This window comes from Sus scrofa, chromosome 5 (genome assembly GCF_054392235.1).
Source record: "Sus scrofa isolate SSC_HxYL_T2T_F1_AM1 chromosome 5, Sscrofa_HxYL_maternal_Yorkshire_Landrace_v2.0, whole genome shotgun sequence".
Classification (NCBI taxonomy): Eukaryota; Metazoa; Chordata; class Mammalia; order Artiodactyla; family Suidae; genus Sus; species Sus scrofa.
In genome coordinates, this window is record NC_139387.1 from 103,499,788 (window position 1) to 103,514,618 (window position 14,831).

A 14,831-nucleotide genomic window follows, 5' to 3' on the forward strand; every position below is an offset into this window, starting at 1 on the left:
GGGCACCTCTTCTAATGAAAGTAAATCTGCAAAGAAACATGGTTCTGATGGCTAGTTTTTTATTAGCTATGAAGTTTATTTAACAGAAAAGCAAATTCAGGTGATCATCCAGTCAGATAAGCATAATTAACAATAATTCATTAATCAGTCTTTGAAGAGGGTCCTATTTTACTACTGCTGCCTTCTGCATATCTGAGAGACTTATGAGGGAGTCTTGGAAAAGAACATGTATTTCTTTCCATCCAGTAAAACATTCAGTCAAATGCTAAAACCGGTGCTATCACTTTGTTTTGGGTTAATGACATGTAGGCTAGACTTTGCCGTAAGACTCTTTTCTAATCTTTTATAAGTTGGTTTGGAATGTCAAATATTTTGACTGTTTTAACAATCCATTGAGTGCTTTGCAAAATTACAAACATTCTATATGTGACTTAATTAATATCTACTCCAATTATACACAACACATCATGCTCAAGATCTGGATTTATTTGAAAACATTTAGTCCAGTTTATATTAATGCAGAAAAATCACATCTAATAAACCACAATTATAGAAGAGACAATTGCGTTCTGTCATATTTCCACACAAATATATTTTTATATTTAATTAAAGGGTGGTAAATCACAATCACATGTAAATAAAATATTTATCCTCTCAGTAGTAGTAAGAACCTCTCTTGAGAATGTAGGGTCTTCTGGGTTTATTCTCATACAACTGCCGTTTCAGGATGTAAGGAATTTTTCTCTTTATAACTTCCTCCTTTTCATTTTTGTCATTTCCAGCATCAAGAACATCTTCTTGAATCAACTGCAAGATAGACAGAATATGAATAAAACTTACACGTATAAAGTCCTCCATTTCAGAGTATTTTTCTACATTTTATCTCATCTTGACAGTATGTGGATGAAATAAATGAGGTTCAGAGCAATTGAGTGAGATTTGCCCAAGGACAGGTAGCTATCAAGCAGCTGAGATAAGATGAGAACATAATTTTTCTGATTCTTTGTTCAGTGTTCTGTCTCATTCATCAGGCTAGGTTTAAAGATTATTTTTTAATTTATCAAGACCGTCTGTTAATACCTCCGATTGAAGGAACGCACAATGTAACTCTGAGTATTTTTTAGGATTCAATTTGTGACAGATCAAAATATGGAAATATATCATGAATCACCACCAATACAGAGTTTTTGAATCTAGCAAACCAAGTTTGTGTCAAAGATCAATAGAATTTTATATTCAATTAAGTTAATTACTGATTTGACTTGAAAGCCATTCTAAAGATTCATTTCTCTGTCACAGAGAGCGGTATGGCTGTTCTACCCACTTGCTCAGTTATAATAGAAATGAACATATGTAAAAGCTCTGTTTAAATAGTAAAGATCTTTAGATTGTGGTGCTTAATAATTAATTATTAAAAGCAAAAAAACTTAAGGGGTTAATCTCCATGTAGAATCTTGTCTAATATGTCATTGATTATGCCCTGTTCACTTCTTCCGATCGTACTGTTCTGACTCAAAATGTTCAAGTAGCATAAAAATATTTAAGAACCCTTTCCAGAGTTTTGCACATGATTTACATGAAATTAAAAAAAAAGTCAGGAGTTCCCATCGTGGCGCCGTGGTTAACGAATCTGACTAGGAACCATGAGGTTGCGGGTTCGATCCCTGGCCTTGCTTAATGGGTTAAGGATCCGGCATTGCCGTGAGCTGTGGTGTAGGTTGCAGACGTGGCTCGGATCCCTTGTTGCTGTGGCTCTGGCGTAGGTCTGCAGCTATATCTCCGATTGGACCCCTAGCCTGGGAACCTCCATATGCCGTGGGAGCCGCCCTAGAAAAGGCAAAAAAAAAAAAAAAAAATCAATGCTCAAGATAAGAACTGTGTTCATATTTTTTATTATCTTCTAAACTCTGTGGTGGCTATAACTAAGACTGACAGGAGACTAAGATTTTAAACATAATCTGTTGCATTGAATCGCATTTCAAGGACTTTATTTCAACCCACAGCTATTCAATTTCAGAGAAGGAAAAACAGCCACTGACAGGTAATCTAGTTCTCTGTGCATAAAGTCTGTAATTAGTTCTACTATGCTCTGAATAATATTATCATTTTATTTTAAGTCACTCAAGAACATTTAAAATAGCTAAATTTTTCATCTTGTGTGCACCTGATTTGTCGGTACAATAGTTTATTGAAGGTTTGGGGGTTTGTTCCCGGATAAACAGCACATAGTTGGCATTTCCTGATGTGACAGTCTGTACTTTCCAAGTTTTAGTGATGTAGTATTTGGAAGAGAAAACCATTTAGCCGGAATTGGCATTAAGAAATAAACAATTCAGCAAGAAAAATTAAAACTATCTTTTTTTCAATTTTTGTTAAATCAGAAAATATTTTGTTTACAAGAATAAACACTAGAAGTTCTGCATTGCCTTTCCACTTTTCCACAGGGCATCTTTGTGACAGGAACTTCTAGAAATTGTTATATTAGCATGAAAGACACCCTCAGCCCTCAGACCCCCAAAGTTGGTGTAAGCCCAGAATATGAAACATGAAGCAAATTTCTTGTAGGGGTTAGTCTGACGAGACTAGGTGCATTCAGGGTGGTATGACCATAGACTTAAGGGTTAATCTGCAAGAAATGTTCCCCTTGGTGGGAAAATTTTTAAATTTTCATCTTTTTTTTTTCTTAAAGCATTTTCATTTCTCCATTCTCCTCCAAACAATTCCAAACCAGAGGTGTAGAATTTAATACAGCTGATTCACTTGTGCAATATTTAATACAGCTGATTCATCCAGTCCTTCGCTGTAGTTCCGGACGATGAGATTTACCTGTATTAGCCATAGTGGACCTCGTTTAGTTTCTAAGAAGGATTTAAATACACAATCCACACATTCAATTAAAAATACACTTATATACATATCCCTATCATTTAGATTTGCATAATATATTCAAATAAAAATTGAACCTTTCGTGTTCTGTGTTTGTTTATAAACAAACACACATGACTTAGTGTTTCTAGGAAAATATTTTGAGTTTCCTAAATTTCTCAGGCATGCTGCCACCACCACCACCACCACCACCACCACCAAAAATTGTCTAAGCATGCCATACGGTTAAGCACAATAAAAGCATGTGGATCAAATCTGCCTTAAGATATATTCCCCTTTTAAACTGAGGCAAAGATACTCTGCTAAACTCCAATTATCTGAAGGAGACTTTGAAGATCTGAAGGAATGTTAACTTCAACACATGGTTTATTCTTCTTTAATATTTATGTCTTCCTGTTATGATAATGATCAGGATTTTAAAAATCAGTACAAATGAGACCTAACTGGCATAAGCATAATCGTATTCCTATTTTGTTTTTGTTTTACCTCCCAATGTTGAAAGGCCCTGCTGTGACAGATTTTTCGGAGCTGGTATATTGTCAGCATTGCCTCCAAGCTAAAGCCATCCAGGGCAGTGGGAAATTTCCTTCTTGTCATAAGCTCCTCCTCATGAAATTCTCCCGTTTCCTCAGCTTGGCTGTTCAGGTTATTTATAAGACTGCACACATTCAGCAGGCTCATTTTCCAGGAGGGAACACTTGCTTTGCTTATCTGAAATGTAGAAACAGATAGTGCAATTAAAACTTGTGCTAGAAGAGTAAGAAATAAATTTCTATTGTGCTAAGCCATTATCTTGTAGAATCTGTTACTCTAATAAAAACACTGTTATTAGTTTAGTAACTTCATATCGCAGAGCTGAGTAGTGCCAATACTTCATATCCTCTATTTTTAAAATGCAATAAAGTTACATGCATTTAAGCACATATACATAAGCAAAGCCAGAAAGAAAAGAGAAATTATACTAAGCAGAAATACATAAGTATATATGTGTACATCATAGGTGAAATATTAAAAATATCACTCTTTATTACACTTTATTGTCTAACAGAGCAGTGACTAAAATGATATTAACAGGTTTGGACAGTTACAATAGTTGGGACCATTAATCTACTTCACACACTAATAGTTGTCAAAGGCAGCATCACAAGTGACCAATTTATTTATTTGAAAATGATAATATTTTCCAAAATAAACAGCCTTTTCTATTAAGATCTTGTCTGAAATCTTTATTACCGTAATGGATAACTTTCCATCTGTCAATTTTTGGAGAACCTAAATGTGAAATAATGATATATGAATATTAACAAGTGTTTATATATTTGTTAATAATGATAACCATTAACAAACATCTCAAAGGGCACAGATGTAAAATATATATAAATTACTCCTAAAGGACATACAAAACATTTTTTTGAATGACCATAAAGTTATGAAGAAAAGACTCAGTGATAACAGTATCACTGCTATTGGTGTCAAATCTCTCTAAATTATTCTCCAAAAATGCAATGCAATTGCAAACCAAAGTCCCAATTTGGGAAATATGGGGACACTGGAAGTTAGAGGAGGGGATGTAGCAAAACAATGATAAGTTACTTTGGAATTATGAATGTGTGAGAACTAAGAAGATTCAGAAAAATAAAAAGGTGGTACAGAGGGACTTAGTCTACAAGATATTAAAATGTGTTTTAAAGTTTCCATAATCAAAGAGTGATTTAATAGAGCAAGAATAAATATAAAACAACAAAAGAGAATAAAATGTCCAAAAATTGATCCAAATACATATGAGGGTAGAACATATAGCAGAGTTTGCATCTGAAGTCCTTGGGACAGTTGGCTATGAAGAAATCTTGATTTAGATCTAGTTAGAACTTTCATTGACATAGTATGATCTAACAATATCCAGATGGGTTAAATATGAGTAAAAAGAAAGGTATGTAAACATACTGAAATAATGTAAATTTGAAAAACATCATTAAGCAAATATCCAATTCAGAATTCATAGATAACTTTAAATACATAAGTGTGTAAGTTATCTTTGGAAAATTAACAGCCTGCGCTAAAAACAAAAGCAAGATGTGTTGCAAAAGCTGCCACAAAATGTTACTATACTTAACACAGGTGGAGACCTTCAAAAAGAAACTGGCGAATGCCTCAGTTAAAAAAAAATAAATAAACATCAGGTAAGCTATATGAGCAGACAAGTCACAGCATCACTCATCAAAGAAGGTATATGTACAGCAACAAATATGTGGAATGATGTACAACTCGGCTACGATCCAGTCAGAAGATGCTAAAAAGTGGAAGTGCACTCAGTGTACTTACGGGGATATGGAGAAACAGATACTTTTTCTTCTAAATATTTGGTGGTCTGAGTACACATCAGTATACCTTCTTGGATGGTGTTTTGGCAGTATGTATTAAATGGCAAGGATGCATACCCTTTGGTTAAAATATTATCCCAAGGACATGTAATCTGTGAGTACACAGATATCCACTATGGTGGTTTCAGTCGGTTTGGAAATCCTTTCAACTATGCCCCTATGATAATAGGGTTATCAGCCACTGGGTGAATGTTTCTGCTGTGGGAAACTCAGAGGCAACATGCTTCATTGTGTGGCAGCCACATCTCATGTCTTGCCAATTAATGGGATACTACAGTTTTACATTTGGGAAGCTTGTTAGAGATCATCTGATTGAGTGTTTTTTTCTAAAGTGTTGTCCTTAGAACACTAATTTTGCACCCACTGTTTTTAGCAAAGACGGACTGTCAAGTAAATTGGAAACCTTGAGTTTAAAAGAAATTTATGGGCTTCTCAAATTTAGGAATCCCCATAGCTTTTTACCTGCAAATACTCATTGTAACTTTTCAATGGTGCCAACATCATAGCAAATCTTCCCCAAACTACTTGACCACCGTATGCTTTATTCATAAAGTCTCTCTCAGGACTTGTGTTGCCTGATTGTTTTTTGGGTGAGGAAATAGTAAATCATTTTATTCCCTTCTGCCAGTTAAAATAATCACTAAATCTGTCAGTACTACCCTCTAATGCCATATTAGCCCGTGTCATACAGCACAGCAGAAAGAGCATTCTGGACCATAGGGTGTCTAAATACACATGTATTTGAGGACATTTTGTATAAGGTTTGAACTATTCCATTTAAGAAAATGCAGAGACTCTGTCATGGATGCCATCTGAGGCAAACTCTTCTGAGCCCTCTTCTGGACTAGGTTCTGACCTTGGGCCCGTCCTTGGTCCACTTAGTCCAGCTTTAGCAGGAACAATTCTGAGTTGAATCAGCAAAAATGCCTCATCCTTAGTATCTGATCACCCTAGATAGCTGGCCAAATATCAGATATTTTATCAGCTTTCCATCCTCGATGGGAGAATTCTGTTATGTAGTCTAGCAAGAATCCTCCTAGACTATGTCTGGTCACTTATGATGGAGCATGATGATGGGAGAAAAAAGAATGTACACATGTATGTGTAACTGGGTCACCATGCTGTACAGTAGAAAAAAAAACTGTATTGGGGAAATAACAATAAAAAAATAAGGAATTCTAAAAAAAAAAGAAAAGAAGAATCCTCCTAGACTTAATATTTCCTCTTAGTGATTTTCCTTAGGCTGACCTCCGCCCTGCTCCTTGTCTGTAAATCCACATCTGCCCTTGTTGCATTTGGAGTTGAGCTTGATCTTTGCAGAGCCCCTGTTACAGTAGCTCCTCTCTAATAATAATAAACTTATAGTAATAATAATACTACATAATAATATAATAATAAACTTGCTATCTTTAGCAAGTGTCATGAATAGTTTTTCTTTAACAATAAAACATATTTATTGAATTATTTTATGCAAATGTTTATATTATACCTAAGCCTATAGATAAGAAATTTAGAATATTACCATCTTTTGCTTTCAAAATGAGGCAAACAAGAATATTTGTAGTTCTTATTTACCATCATTTGATTTAACTGTCTACTACTGAACATGATACTGGTCAAATTTCAATTGCCTGAATTAAATGGGACCGAATCTATATCTATAATATGCTGAACTTGAGTGTATTAGAAGCATTTGAATGGGTGAACTGGTAAATTCATGGCAAATTCAAGCATTTCACCTAAGTAAAAATAATTAAAGTTGTCTGTGGTTTTTATATCAAATACAAAAGGTGAGGGCTAGTAACAAATCCTAGATTTCCACTGTTAGTTCATAAATATTTATCAAGCTCTTCCTATATATAAGGTATTGAATTTGACCATAGAAAATTGTCATTCCAACAGCTTTTTCAAAGCCTGAAGAAAACATACTGTACAAAGTTCTCTTTCTTAATAAAATGATACCACAGAACTAGCATTGGTAATAAAGAGAATTGTATTGTGAGAAAAAACTTATCTTCCACTTCTCTTCCAGCTTTGGAATCTTAGTCTTCTGTTGCCTAAGTGTATGTCCACATGAGTATTTCAGTGTCTCAACAGTTTTACTTTGAAATTGCTCACACATATTACCTTTAGAGTGGAAAGAAGAAAGCTGAAGCTTTTAAGAGTAGCATTAGACTAACATCAAATACTGCTCTCTTAAATTTTTAAATATAGTCATTTGGTTAAAATAGCCAAAAGTTTAGAGGTTTTTTTTTTTGTTTTTTGTTTTTTGTTTTTTGTCTAGAACAGTACAAACCCCCAAAACCAATTAAATGACATAGAAATAAGTGATAGTAGTTTTGTAAAGAACAAGAAATGAGCTTTTTGTTCCCATCTAGCTGCAAAATTGGGGTAATTATGCTTTTGGGTGCTTCCTCATCATAGTCTGTATTTTACTTATTTCAAGTAAAAAGGGGAGCAAGATGATTCAGTTTGTCTTCCATGACCTGTTTTAGAGATACAACCTATGACTGGATGAAAGAGAATCATTTCATCATGTCTGTCCTTTGCTGTGTATTTCTCTTAAGAAACTAAACCACTCGCATACTGGAATTGTTTTTCCTTCGCAGTGTCTTGGCCTGAAAAGGAATCATAACCTCTACACCTACATTTTTACAAACTAGCACTCCCCAAACCATACCATATTTTGGAGATTCTTTACGTGTCACTGTGAACTTTAAATCATAGAGGGAAAATCCCTGCCAGGACACTAAGGCATGCTGATCTGTCCCATTTTCCAAAGCAGACTATCGACTTCATCTGTCTGCCTGTTTTTGAGTTGAAGTCATGGTAGTTATTGCTATTCTGATTGTGTTTTCAACAAGGTAACTGTTATCTCAAGGTTAAACATATTTGGTCACTGAGTTTTAATGGCTAAAGGAAATGTGTTCATCCTTCATAGAAGACCTGCCAAATTATGGTAGAAGAGATTTCAGGGTGTTCACCTTTTTGCAGATCTGGGCAATCATGGAAATATATATGTGCTTAAAAGTCATCAAATGTCTTTCATGGGCCATAGTAGAAAAAAATCCTCCTTAGCTTTCAAATAATGTCCTACACATTCAGACATACACAAAATGGGTATTTCCCCTTCACACACATTATCAGACGTATAATTTGAATCTCCTTGTATTCTAGGAGTTGTTGCACCTGGAACATGCTCATACAATTAGGGAAGAGAAACCTGAAGTGGTAGGACCTGAGTTGAAGTATTGTTTCCAAAATTAGACAGGAGTTTTGAGCATTTATTTTCCTCTCATCTGTTGAGTCCTCAGCCTTGATGCCAGTGTTATAACAGTGACTGCACTGGGTAACTGCCTCGCCTCAAAACGTGTTTTTCTTTGAGAAACATCTTTTTGTTGTCACCTCTGTTCTCTAACTCTACATGTAGGTACACACTGATTAACGCACTCAGGGTAAATCAGGGTAGTGTGGTAGCGTGGAACGGGCTGGAACTTAAGGAACTTGCTTGCAAGACCCCAAGAGAGGAATAACAGGGTACGGTACCAAGTTTTATTTTATTCAGTGAAAACAATGAGCAGGTACAGATAACATTTGTGTTATGAGAAAATTTTAAATCCAGGAGTAGATGAAATGTAAATGTCTAGGAGATCATAAACTCCAATTCCAACATTTAAAAATGAGGAAACAAAGGCAAATAATGGTAACTAACCCCCTTGCTTAATATCCATTAGTTCCTAAGTCACAGCTGCAGAGTTAGATCTCAAGGTTACTGTTGGCCAGTCGATTGCTCCTCACTCGCTACCACTTTTCTTTCATGGGTTTCATCAACTTTTGTCTTTAATTTAGAAACTCCATTTCACTTTTCCCAATATTACAAAAAAGGCAAAAATGGTACTTAGTTTCTGTTTACATATTAACGTGAGACCAGTGGACATCATCATACACAATGTGATTGGAATGGAAAGCGGGTTTTTAGAAACAAATTTGCAGGCCCACGTAAATAATATATGATGACCTAATTAAAATTTCATTATAATGATTTGCAGTCCCTATAATTTCTTTCTCTGTCACATCAACACCCTTAATCCTTTAAATTTAAGGAAAAGTTTTCCAAAAAGGGACCGCCTCCCAATAAACTCTTCAGTCTCACTGGGAAATTATTGCTATAGGAAAAGGACACTGTGTTTATAAGGAGAGTGAATATGTTTTCCAGTCCTTGGTTTAAAAAAAAGAAAAAGTTACCTTTGATGTATGCATATTGGTCAATAAATCTGCTTCTAACGCTTTCATTTCCTCTTCTGAATCTGAGTAAAATCAAAACCACATGTTACTATATAATCATACATCATATAATTGTAGCAGAGATTTAAGATGAATCTCAAAAATTTTGTCTTAGAAATTTATTGTCTCTCTTCCGTATTTATTCTCCCTAAATCAGTATTCACAGAACAACAATTACAGTTTTATTTTAGGCTATTAGGATAATAAAAACACTTTTAAGAAAACAAGCACGTGATTTTATGCCAAGAGAGCTACTGATGATTTGGAATTGTTTAATCGCTAAATGTCAGTGTAAAAAAATTGATTATATTATATAGTAGAGATTTCATCAATATGCTGGTTAAGTTTTACTAGCAATAGTTTACATATATAGAATATATGCATATTGATTTTTTAAAACAACATAAAGAAAAGGTATGTACAAGACACTTTTCAAGACGAGACCAAAGGGAATAGCATATTGATAATTTTAGAATAGGAAAGACTCTGCAATATATTTAATTTCAGATGCTGTTTTACAAACACACTTAGAAAGATTTGTTTTTATACACTAAACAAGAATTTAGAATTATGTGCTCTTAGCAATTTTATCACAGGCTATCAAGGAAATTGCTCAAGCACAAGTGGAGCTGTCCATCAATACATGTGCAATAATGTTGAAAATGGATTTCTGATTTTTTTAAAATAACCTTCCCAGTCTCCTCTAATGGATATTTTACAGGGGAGAAAATTTTAGAAAATACCATAAGGTAATAGAAATAAAGTTCTAGAACCTGACAAGATGAACTAGCTCATACTCATTGAGCTATATATATATATCATAAAACAAAGCAGAAATTAAAATGATTCTGTATTTCTTGCAAAAGAGAAGTGGCACATTTGTTAAATTGTACCAGGAACTAAATTATACCAGAGATCTTTTTCTCCTATTTTGTAGAGGTCCAATCTGTTTTTCAAGAAGAAAGATTAATTCCTTTAGCCATTTGTCAAAAATGTATGCCCAAAATCTTCATACATTTTAGCTTATCACAGCAAGAAATTTCCAGAGTTAATAAACACTGTACTTAATCAATTACATTTTTCTCACCTACTCTAAGTATACCTTTAAACTCATGTAACTATTAGGTAAAATCATTGTGGGAAAGTTGGTATTTTTCTCATAAAAACATTTGCAAGTTAGAAGTTCAAGATCTTTTTCTAATGATAAAAAGAAACTTAAAATGTTAAGTAACATTTATATTAATTTAAATAAAATCATAGGAATTTGAATGAAATATTTCAATGTCACATTTACAAGATACAACAATATAAAGCAGGTTAAGTGATTTTTGCTGCCCTTCTGTTTTTTTTTTTTTTTTCATTTTGATGTGATCAGTTATTTTTCAAACATTAATTGGAGCACATTGCAATCATTAAAATATTTCATGTTACTCTTTTAAATTTAAATCTTATTTTCAAAGTCAGCTATTGATAAATATTTAGCAATGTGTGGTTTCTTCTTAATTATCACATGCAAAATACTCTGCAGGGAAATAATTTTTCTTAATATAAGAATGACAATTTTCCAGTTACATCCTGAATCAACTTAAATAACATGCAAAAAAACAGTTAATAGTATGCCTATCTGTCACATAGAAAAGTGACATTAAATGTATTTGTAAAAGAGCTTGTTTTTTTTTATATTTTTCTAGAAATAAATTTCCACAAATAATGCTTTATTCATTTGTTCATCAAACATCAATTTTTACTGTATCTTAATACACATAAAACTGAGACAATAATTTGTGGGAGAGAGAAGCCACTTCATCCTAAGAGAATGAATGAGGACAAGATCAAACATCCCAAATGGAATCAGTTTTAATTACAGGTTTTCACTTTCTCACATTTCCTTCTTTGGGTAGTGGCCAGCCTGACTCAAGTTTTACATATTTTGGTTTTTTTTAGTGGTTACACTGCAAAGGGGGCCATGACATGTTTCACCAAAATCCCTTTTATTATCTCTCAGATTTAAAAAGGAAAAAGAGATCTTTCAGTTCTTGTGATCATAAGGACAAAGCAAGAGAATACCTAGTTTCTGCCACTCAAAAGCCAATCCAGAATAAGGGAGAGACTCTTCTCCCTGGATACATTAATGTAAGTAGCAACACACTGCAAAACAACAACAACAACAATAACCATTAAAAGAAATCCCTTCAGGGAGTTGTGAAATGCAGAATGAGCTTACCTGAGCACAGAGTCCAGGAGCTGAAAGCCAGCAGTATCACACACACCAGCTGGATTTTCATTCCTGCCATCATCATCTTGAGCCTTCTAGCAAGCCAAGTCCATAAACGTCAGAGACAAGCTGGAGGGACTCTCTCGTGCTTCCTCCAGCCTCCAGCTGACTTTGGAAGTGACTGAACTATGAGAGATGCTTTGACCCTTCCCTATATATATATGCCGGGGATGATGTCACGAGCATCTCTTCAGGATGTGCCCTTCATCTTCATCCTCCCTCTGCTCCCCACTTCCTCCTCCCCTTTCCTTTGTCCCCCCGCCCCTCTCTCCCACTCCTGAACCTCCAGTGAAAGTAACATCGTCCCTAATTGCTACTGCTGCTCCGGATTTCTGACACACAGAAGGAGTCATTCAAAAGCAATTCTATATAGAGCCTACGGGAAAAGAACTTCCAGCACCCTGCTTTCCCCATTTCCTCTCATTCCCTGACTCTAAATTGTCATTTTGATTTTGTGAAGCATGAGACCTGTTATTTCTAATATAAGCAAAACCTCCAGGATGAATGCCTGAAATCAGTAATCCTTTATGTTTAGAAGTTCTTACAGAGAATTCTTTTCTGGTAACTCGCACTTTTGAACAAGGGGTTTGTGGTTTGGGGACTAATACAAGTCTTAGTACATGCTAGAAGAGAACCAGTTATAATACTGAGTTAAGCAAAATACTTTAGAGAAAAGAGAAAATCAGTTTTAAGAAAAGAGAGTAGTAGCTCTAAGGAATAGGGTATTGTTTCCTAAAAATCAAAAAGTCTTTAAGTAACTGGAAGGATGACGGAAGTGTATATGCTGACTTATGGTTGAATGTCTTAGAAAAGTAATTTGATGTTTACAAAACCCAGCTCTAAACTATTTATGTGTTAGCAGGTGGAAATATGCAGCACTGCATTACCGATTGCTATTTTCTGATACTTTCCTCTTTTTCTGTCGGCGTTGACCTGCTCCTTTTGGATTCAGTCTTGACGCCATGCCTTATTCAGTCTGTAATCCCTCTCTCACTGGTTTTCACCATTGCATCAGATCTCTTCCTCTGCGAGAGTCATAAAAAATGAGACCATACTCTGGAAAGGAAATAGTCCTAGATAACCGCGCTCCACCAGGCACGTTTCTAAGAGCATCCTCACACATTTTGCCGGTTACAATGACACCCATTCCCTCTCCTGGTTATAGGAAGAAAATTTCTCAGATTGTCTTTTGGAGTGAAGTTTTCTTCTTGCTTTAAGCATTTCGGGATACATGGTGTGATCTTAAAAGGTGGTGCTGTTAGAAATGTGAACATTTGAAGGTAAATGGTGTCTGAGAATTTCTCACTTCTTAAGCACATCAATCATACAGTAACAATCAAGAAAAGAAGTCTGGATCGACTTCTACAGAGAGTTGATTTAAATTATATTGTATATGTCTATGGAATTGATTTCTCCATTTTACCCTACACCAAAGAAGATGAATAATAATTTTAAATAGTAAGGAGTCATTCCTGTAATTTAATGTTTAGGAATTTAACAATGGATTTTTTTTTACTATTTTTAGTTTGTTTTACAGACTTACATACAACACAATATTGAAAACGACTCACTCGAGGAAATTTTCTGTATATAAATCTTAATTGACAAACTATGTACAGGAAATTTTCCCTTTCCGACACTAGGGGGCACAATAGAAGTTTAAAAGACTGGATTTTCACTTAATATCACATTAAAATTCTAAGCATTATATTTTCTTCTTACTATCAGGACATTTTTTTGTGATAGAATCCCTTTAAAGCCACTTTAATGAAGGAATCAAGAAATTATATATTCTTTGCATGATATTTAAATTGTTTTATGAGATTTTGACGTGCAAAGAATAATCTTTTTAAATGTGTGATAAGAGCCTGATAGCAAAAAGGAAGTATGATTCTTATTTTTCTCAATTAATTTCTTTAATACGTGAAGCTCATGGAAATGTTGACAGGATGTATTCTTAATTAATTAGGAAAAAAGGGGGAGAATGAATAGCGGGAATTCATTTTGTTTTAAATATATCACTTTAATATTAGCTGTAAATGAAGGAATGATATGATAAATCATATGACAAATCTGAAAGAATTGGGGAAATGTGTTAAATGTCAAATGATTCAAAATCAGATAGATGTTATACTCTTTTTTTGAGGAAAAAGGAGATGTGTGACTTTTGTGGTAAAATTATGATAGCGATAAACTTTATCTGAACTCTGTTTTGTTTTTGTTTTTGTTTTTTTTGTTTTTGTCCTCTTAGGGCCCCACTTGCGACACATGGAAGCTCCCAGACTAGGGGTTGAATCTGAGCTGCAGCTGCCAACCTACTCTACAGCCACAGCAATGCAGGATCCGAGCCATGTCTACAACCTACAGCACAGTTCACTGTAACGCCAGATCCTTAACCCACTGAGTGATGCCAGGGATGGAACCAGCATCCTCGTGGATACTATTCAGGTTCGTTAACCACTGAGCCACACAAGAACTCCTCTAATTGGTATTTTTAAACAATCTGTTGCCTTTTTAGCCCCATGCCTTCAAGTATGGAAAATCCAATTAAACAGTTTATTTTAAGAGGGTAAGTTATGTGTGGATATTTTCCTTTAAGAAATATTTTAGGAAGAACTCCAGTGATGCCTTTTCAATAGGATTTCAGACACTTTTCTGTGGAGATGGGTGAAATATCTTTATTCTAAAGGGTTTATGCCTAAAATCCTTCTAATTTTTATTTAGCTCTTAAAATACTAATGAAGAGTTTGAACATGACCCTTGGATGATCTTCATTGAGTTGGCTTTTACTGTTTGAGGTCCCCAATGGAGTGACCGACTAATTCTGAATAGGTTTTATACAGTTAAAATAGATTTATCTGGGGACTGTCGATTACATTTCTACCATAGGCAGATTTTTGAGCTTCTACTGTGACTTAATTCAGACCTTTCTTAGCTGATTATTAAAAAAAAAAAAAAAAAAAACTAACTGAGAAATTAACTCCCGTCGTGGAGCAGCGGAAACA

At 34.6% G+C, this 14,831-nt stretch overlaps 1 protein-coding gene across 1 annotated transcript; it reads right to left on the reverse strand.

The window, feature by feature from the left end:
- Window positions 1-39: 39 nt before the first annotated feature.
- On the reverse strand, window positions 40-11,956 carry NTS (neurotensin). The gene is made up of 4 exons (XM_003481758.5): window positions 11,776-11,956; window positions 9,513-9,574; window positions 3,373-3,597; window positions 40-807 (listed from the first exon to the last, which is right to left on the reverse strand). The coding sequence occupies exons 1-4, from the start codon at window positions 11,849-11,851 to the stop codon at window positions 655-657; spliced, it is 516 nt and encodes a 171-aa protein (XP_003481806.1). The 5' UTR covers window positions 11,852-11,956; the 3' UTR covers window positions 40-654.
- Between the last annotated feature and the right edge of the window lie 2,875 nt (window positions 11,957-14,831).

Bases quoted from the DNA above. Each gene is read 5' to 3' on its own strand.
- NTS (XM_003481758.5), bottom strand. From the start codon at position 11,851: ATGATGATGGCAGGAATGAAAATCCAGCTGGTGTGTGTGATACTGCTG. The intron at 9,575-11,775 runs GTAAGCTCATTC...GATTTTACTCAG, and splicing joins CTCCTGGACTCTGTGCTCAG to ATTCAGAAGAGGAAATGAAA. The intron at 808-3,372 runs GTAAAACAAAAA...TCTATCTTGCAG, and splicing joins GGGCCTTTCAACATTGGGAG to TTGATTCAAGAAGATGTTCT.